The 8,071-nt window shown below is 43.7% G+C and overlaps 1 protein-coding gene across 2 annotated transcripts in view; it reads right to left on the reverse strand.

Annotated features, from left to right (window-relative positions):
- SLC24A4 (solute carrier family 24 member 4) overlaps positions 1 to 8,071 on the reverse strand; it is a 100,594-nt gene that overhangs the window by 91,354 nt on the left and 1,169 nt on the right. For both annotated transcript variants that reach the window (XM_075614520.1, XM_075614519.1), the window contains exon 2: positions 4,993 to 5,100. In XM_075614520.1, coding sequence (XP_075470635.1) covers positions 4,993 to 5,100 — 108 coding nt within the window. The remainder of the gene's footprint in view (positions 1 to 4,992; positions 5,101 to 8,071) is intronic.

Raw genomic sequence — 8,071 nt, forward strand, 5'->3', positions numbered from 1 at the left:
CATTGAATATGACCTCCTTTAGAGCTGGGTAAGAAGGGTTATACTTACCTTTTTCATTGTAACTGCAAGACCTAGTTAGAGAAATGCTCGTTGCGAGAGAACACATGTTTTCGCACACATGGGTTTAAGATGGAAGCAATACTGAGTGTAACTCTGGCTAATCTTATAATTGCTCAGGGATTTTATCCAAGTCACACAAGTCCAGTTAAGATCCAGGATTCCTCCTTGACATTTTGTTTTAGGAGATGAGGGGCTTGTAAAACATGAAGTTGTTTTTCTCATTGACAACAACACAACGGCAATATCATAAATACATGTAAAGGTTCAGCAGATTTTAATGTGTTACTTAGTGTACAAACTAAATCAATAGAGCAACAGGACGGGTATTTTTGCCAATAATATACAGTGCAACAAATCAGGGAGACGTTGGCACACAGGTCAGTAGCAGCAGCAGCAGCACCTCTAAACAGAAAACCCAAACGTGGATCTGATTCAGTAGATATTTATCACTATTTGATTCAGTCCATGTGAGTGCCACATTCTTCCAAGTATACAGTAGTTCGACCCATCTCTGCTCTAGCTGTGCCCCGTGGCATTTCTTCATATTCCAGTTTTCGGGAGTGCCCTGTCCTATTGAAAACTATCACCACCCACCCACTGGCACAGAAGACAAATATGATACAAAGCTCTTCCATCACCTGCATCCCGGCTGTAATCTGTCATTCACCAAAACATCCTTCCGTTTCTGACCTGTAACAATGTCACTAATAAATACAGGAACGAGGATCACACGGTTCTCATAGGAAGGGAACCACGGTTCTCATAGGAAGGGAACCACGATTCTCATAGGAAGGGAACACGATTCTCATAGGAAGGGAACCACGGTTCTCATAGGAAGGGAACCACGGTTCTCATAGGAAGGGAACCACGATTCAGTGAACTTTCTATTTAATCACTTTACAATTAACCATTGTACTGTGATACAGAACATGCTGGCTCCCAAGCCAAGTTCCCAAGCGTCAAAGGCTAGAAAGGACACGTCTACTGCTGCTCATTGGATCTACATCACTAGTCCCCCAGTCAGCCCTACAATACATGCAGTACAACACCCCGACATTCCTTCATCAGTAACCCCACTCATTCCCAATCAGTAACCCCGACATTCCTTCATCAGTAACCCCACTCATTCCCAAATCAGTAACCCCACTCATTCCCAAATCAGTAACCCCACTCATTCCCAAATCAGTAACCCCACTCATTCCCAAATCAGTAACCCCACTCATTCCCAAATCAGTAACCCCACTCATTCCCAAATCAGTAACCCCACTCATTCCCAAATCAGTAACCCCACTCATTCCCAAATCAGTAACCCCACTCATTCCCAAATCAGTAACCCCACTCATTCCCAAATCAGTAACCCCACTCATTCCCAAATCAGTAACCCCACTCATTCCCAAATCAGTAACCCCACTCATTCCCAATCAGTAACCCCACTCATTCCCAATCAGTAACCCTGACATTCCTTCATCAGTAACCCCACTCATTCCCAAATCAGTAACCCCACTCATTCCCAAATCAGTAACCCCACTCATTGCCAATCAGTAACCCCACTCATTCCCAATCAGTAACCCCACTCATTCCCAATCAGTAACCCCACTCATTCCCACATCAGTAACCCCACTCATTCCCAATCAGTAACCCCGACATTCCTTCATCAGTAACCCCACTCATTCCCAAATCAGTAACCCCACTCATTCCCAAATCAGTAACCCCACTCATTGCCAATCAGTAACCCCACTCATTCCCAATCAGTGGGGTCAGGGTAACTATCTGCAGTAGAGATGTAGGAAACATTTGTAACATTTCATTGAATTTTTCATGGCTGTGGGACAAGTTGTGAAAGTATAAAACTAAGAAACACCAACCGGGGTTACTCAGAGAGAAACTGAGACCCCAAAGTTTGTAAACATTTAGGAGATGTGTGTGTGTGTGTGTGTGTGTGTGTGTGTGTGTGAAATTTGGAGCAAATTGGCATATTTTACACAATTCACATTAAAAAAAATGGAGAAATATGCAATATGCGCAAACAGCCTCCAAAAAACATTAAGAAAAAAAACTGGGACAGAATATAAATGAAAGTGCAGGTGTGTGAGAATACCGCCTTTAATCTTCTTCACAATAACGGGAAAAGATGCCAGTTTAGTAACTACAAAGTGTACTAAAGTTAAGACACACACCATTTGCACACTACGCCATGGATAACGTAATCGTGTAACTTCAAGGTGTGTTTAAGAACTTTCCAAATGGAAACAGGAAAGGCATACATGGGATACGGATACAATATGCAATGTACAGTTCCCAACACAAAGTGTCAATACAGAAGATTTGCCGATAATTTGACACAATGACGGAAGCAGCAGCAGCAGCAGCATGTTCACAAACGTACAATGTCACGCCCTATCTTTCCTGTTGCTGGACATTTAATATTTTGAAGCTACAGATTTCCAGATGAGTCAAGAAAACATATCTCATTGGCAAGCAACCAAAGGATACAGATATATAACAAGGATTACAGCTGTATGGGCTTATGAAACATGTTATGATGTGTCATTGTACACGTTAACAAACACGCTGCACAGGAATGTAACTGAGACGCTTTGTAGTGAAGGACCCTGTGTCCAACACATGATGGAGATGTCACTTTCTTTCCTGCGGTAAGGACGTAGACACCTTGGGCATTTTACACAGCACCTGAGCTCTCCTTCTCCTCGAGGTACCCAGTACCTCTGTATGATACAACGCTTGTTACTTAGGGACTGATTCAGCTCTGTATAATCTATACTTCATAAAGCCTGGCTGAAGGAGTGGCTGAGTCAGTAAAGGCACCGACTCAGAAACAGCAAAGTCTGGTTAAAATCCCGGTATCAGATCCATGTGACCTCGTGTCACTTTAACTCCCTGTGCCTCAGGCACCAAACATAGAGCAAGACTCATCAAACCGTGATGCAAGGTATCACAATCCCATCTGACAGTATCTGCTGATGACGTGAATGGCAGTTACAACCCGATCAGGGTGTGACTCCATATCCCAGCCATAGATTGTCACACATGTCCCGTGTGCTATCGTAACATTCCATGTCCCGTGTGCTATCGTAACATTCCATGTCCCGTGTGCTATCGTAACATTCCATGTCCCGTGTGCTATCGTAACATTCCATGTCCCGTGTGCTATCGTAACATTCCATGTCCCGTGTGCTATCGTAACATTCCATGTCCCGTGTGCTATCGTAACATTCCATGTCCCGTGTGCTATCGTAACATTCCATGTCCCGTGTGCTATTGTAACATTTTACATTCCATGTCCCGTGTGCTATTGTGACATTCCATGTCCCGTGTGCTATCGTAACATTCCATGTCCCGTGTGCTATCGTAACATTCCATGTCCCGTGTGCTATCATAACATTCCATGTCCCGTGTGCTATCGTAACATTCCATGTCCCGTGTGCTATTGTAACATTTTACATTCCATGTCCCGTGTGCTATTGTGACATTTTACATTCCATGTCCCGTGTGCTATTGTGACATTCCATGTCCCGTGTGCTATTGTGACATTCCATGTCCCGTGTGCTATTGTGACATTCCATGTCCCGTGTGCTATCGTTACATTCCATGTCCCATGTGCTATTGTGACATTCCATGTCCCGTGTGCTATTGTGACATTCCATGTCCCGTGTGCTATTGTGACATTCCATGTGCTATTGTAACATTCCATGTCCCGTGTGCTATTGTAACATTCCATGTCCCGTGTGCTATTGTTACATTCCATGTCCCGTGTGCTATTGTTACATTCCATGTCCCGTGTGCTATTGTTACATTCCATGTCCCGTGTGCTATTGTAACATTCCATGTCCCGTGTGCTATTGTAACATTCCATGTCCCGTGTGCTATTGTAACATTCCATGTCCCGTGTGCTATTGTTACATTCCATGTCCCGTGTGCTATTGTAACATTCCATGTCCCGTGTGCTATTGTGACATTCCATGTCCCGTGTACTATTGTAACATTCCATGTCCCGTGTGCTATTGTGACATTCCATGTCCCGTGTGCTATTGTAACATTCCATGTCCCGTGTGCTGTTGTAACATTCCATGTCCCATGTGCTATTGTAACATTCCATGTCCCGTGTGCTATTGTTACATTCCATGTCCCGTGTGCTATTGTAACATTCCATGTCCCGTGTGCTATTGTGACATTCCATGTCCCGTGTACTATTGTAACATTCCATGTCCCGTGTGCTATTGTGACATTCCATGTCCCGTGTGCTATTGTAACATTCCATGTCCCGTGTGCTGTTGTAACATTCCATGTCCCATGTGCTATTGTAACATTCCATGTCCCGTGTGCTATTGTTACATTCCATGTCCCGTGTGCTATTGTAACATTCCATGTCCCGTGTGCTATTGTGACATTCCATGTCCCGTGTACTATTGTAACATTCCATGTCCCGTGTGCTATTGTAACATTCCATGTCCCGTGTGCTGTTGTAACATTCCATGTCCCATGTGCTATTGTGACCTTCCATGTCCCATGTGCTATTGTGACCTTCCATGTCCCGTGTGCTATTGTGACATTCCATGTCCCGTGTGCTATATTTTATTGCAGTTGTAAAACACTTTAAATGCCATTGGGAGAAAAACGTTATATATGAGATGAAGTTATAATTATTAATCCCTGTTATTCATGTCCATGATGTTAGGAGCACACACGTATGTTGTCTCCAACATGGTATGATATAAAATGATATTGTTTCACATGCTCATAGCATGTGGATTGCCGGGGGAAGAAAGCTCAAATGACATGTATGCAGCGGGTGCCAAGTTGCAGAAAAGTGACAATTGAAATGTTACAGTACACGTGTGTTGGTATGGTGACTCAGGCTGTGACATGGATGTAAACACAGTCATCTCTAACAGACATAGATGGATTCGTTACCTGGCTCTGTGCAGTTTTTCTCTTGCGTTCCGTTATCTGACCCCATAAGTTTCCTTTTCCTCCACACATCAGACAAAATATTTTGGTGTCCCAATGCTGTCCCCTGTCCTGCAAGCAACACAAACAGCATGTGCATGAAGGGGTTTCACGTGTTCGTGGCATTCCCTGCGTGATAATCCCGCCCATTCAAACATTAGCTGCCACAATGTTGCATTTCTGGCAATGATGATGTTAAACAATGTCTGAAGGGCCTATTCATTAAGCTATAAAAATTAACCAATAACACAACACTTGTTAAATCCCATTATAATGTCACATTGTAATGAATAGGAGAGAATTATTCTGTACATAATACACAGGCCCATGAAGCTCTGTTCCCTGTAGCTGCAGGTTCTGGGGGGTAATGCCACGGCTCTGTGTTTATTAAATCCACACAATTCCCACGGAGAGCTGCCACTACGGTCTCCGTGTGTTTGTGGCACCAAATTTAGATTGCAAGCTCTTCAGTACAGGGACTCGTGTCTGCAAAATGCTATGTGCCACGCTGCGTACACTGTCATCGGCGCACAAGAAACATATTGTTTCAAACTCCCGGGAGCATGGGATTCAAAGTGTTAACTAAAAGAATAAAACAATGTTTTAACGAGACGTTCCTGAATGCAAATGTCAGATGAAAGTCAGGGAGGAGCTCAGAGGAGTAGAGCCGAACCACTGTGTGTGAGGGGTCTGTTAATATGATAATGATGGCTACATCACAGAGGCGTCGCCATGTTTAATAGCATGCTAATTTATTGTAATGTGTTATTTACATTTAATTAGCTTTATTCCACTGGCAGAGATGTGCTCTTGTTTTTATCTCTCCATTTAATTAAGAACTAGTCTTGTACTTAGCACGAATAGCAGGCAAATCGGAGACACAATGAAGAGGTGAAGATATTGTTCTTCAAAGCACTAGATTGAGATTTGATTCCAGCAGCCACCCATTTCTCTCTCACCTCGGGGACTCGCTCAGGCTTCCCCCGCATCAAGCAACGTTAACTGTAACCTGCACCGACATGAAAATTGCTCCAGAATCGTCATTTAGGAGATTGCACCTTCTCAGTGATTAAACATAGGGAACTATTCTCGTAGCCCCGAAGTTGCCAGTCCCAGACCGTTCAGAACTCCCCACCCCCCCATTCTCTATAGCAAATCGCTTGTTCTAACCCTCGTCCAAAAAAGTGACAAACCGCCGGGATTGTACGTGCGTTAGAAGCGGAGTGACCGGAGACGCTAACTCCATCCCCGGTCTGAATTATGGGGTTTGTTCTCTCAGCCAGACCCAGATTTCAGGCTCTGGATGGAACTGGCATTACCAATCTCGCCGCTCTTTAGGTGCTGTTAAAAAAAGCGAGTATTTTAGAAGCGCTTTGCGTTATGGAGCTATGACAGTAGCAGTTATTGGCAAAAATGTGAGTTTCACCCTTTTTTGACAAACCGATCGGATAAGCAGAGCAAGAGTGACAACGCATCTAAAAACGCCATTTCCACGTGATTCGGATATGCGATAACGGCTACGTTTCCCGCTACTAAAGTGCGCTTTAGACGTGTTCAGTCACATTTCGGAGCTGCCAGAATACTCCCTATAGAGAGGTACCAGTGTGTGTGGAATAATATATATTAGAACAATCCGCCCTTAACAAGAGCAGCCGCTGTATCTGTAACAGTATGGGTTTCCTTTTCTGCATGAAGGGAGATAAATCCCAAGGATTTGGGGAAATACCGGGTGAGGTGACAGGTGCGTGGAAAGCCCCCAATAAAATTCCTGCGTATCTCCCCCCACCGTAACATTTTTTTCTCCTCATCTCCTCTATATTTGGCTAAATCTGAGGGGAAAAGATAAATATATGTCCTTATTGTGTGCGATTTCTCACATGGTGCTGTGCATTTCTTACTAGAAGGTTCAAGTGAAAAGGGCTCCAATATGCATGAACAATATATTAACTGCCAAAGGCGCAGAGTGTGATGCCCTCTGGAGAGAACACATTAGCAGCAAGTGATCAAATTTATCAAAGCATTACAGTGGCACAAGTGTTGTACCTTTGGAAACCGTACATTATATATTAATTGATAAACATACTAAAGGTCATTTAAATTGCATCACCTTAATTTCCATAAAATGTTAGATCAGGGGTGTCACACTCTGTCCTGAAGGGCCACCAACAGGTCAGGTTTAAAGGATATCCCTGCTTCAGCACAGGTGGCTTAGTCTTCGACTGACCCACCTGTGCTGAAGCAGGGATATCCATAAACATGGCCTGTCGGTGGTCCTTGAGGACTGAGCGTGACACCCCTATGTTAGACCCTTGTTTGATATGTTTCCTCCCTGTGATGTTACTGCCCCTTACAAGCTCAACATAAAATCAGGTTCTTAAGTTGAAATGAAAGACAAATTACGCGCATACATCAATAGTAAGTTTGTATGTTATTTTAAAACTAGTCAGGCTGTAAGGGTTAATCTGGCCTTATACAAAGTCATCTTGATTATATTCCATTTGTTCTCCATTGAGATAAAATAATTCTTCTGCATGTATATGTATGTCGCAAAGCAGGGGGTTCAGGACCCCATGAAAAGGAACATACAGCGGTATAAACAGAGACTGGGTATGACCTAGCACTTCCAACAGTCTACAGCTCTAAGAACAGACAGACGAAAAACATTATTGAGGCGACCCTAATATTGGAGTATGACCCTTCTGCGTTCCCCTCACCACATGGAAGACCAGCAGAGAAGCCCTTACTGTATAGAAGGCCGGTCCTGTCACTAATTACAATGATAGGTAATTAGAAGGCAGCAGCCGCTGCACCAAATCAGCATTTCATGCATGCCAGATTTCGGCAACTTAACCCTTTCACTGCCCCGGGGGACCCAAAATGCATTGCTGACCCGTCTGGCAGTGCAAGAGTTATATATCTGTTTTCCAAAAATGAAGAAAACTTTGGTAGCTGACCCTTAAACACCCGAGCAGCCACAGGCGCCATTATTCTGCCCCGGCGGCCAGAGCGTTAGCCTTGCATTTGTGTTACTGTATAGTTACTA

This window comes from Ascaphus truei, chromosome 9 (assembly GCF_040206685.1).
Source record: "Ascaphus truei isolate aAscTru1 chromosome 9, aAscTru1.hap1, whole genome shotgun sequence".
NCBI classification, from domain to species: domain Eukaryota; kingdom Metazoa; phylum Chordata; class Amphibia; order Anura; family Ascaphidae; genus Ascaphus; species Ascaphus truei.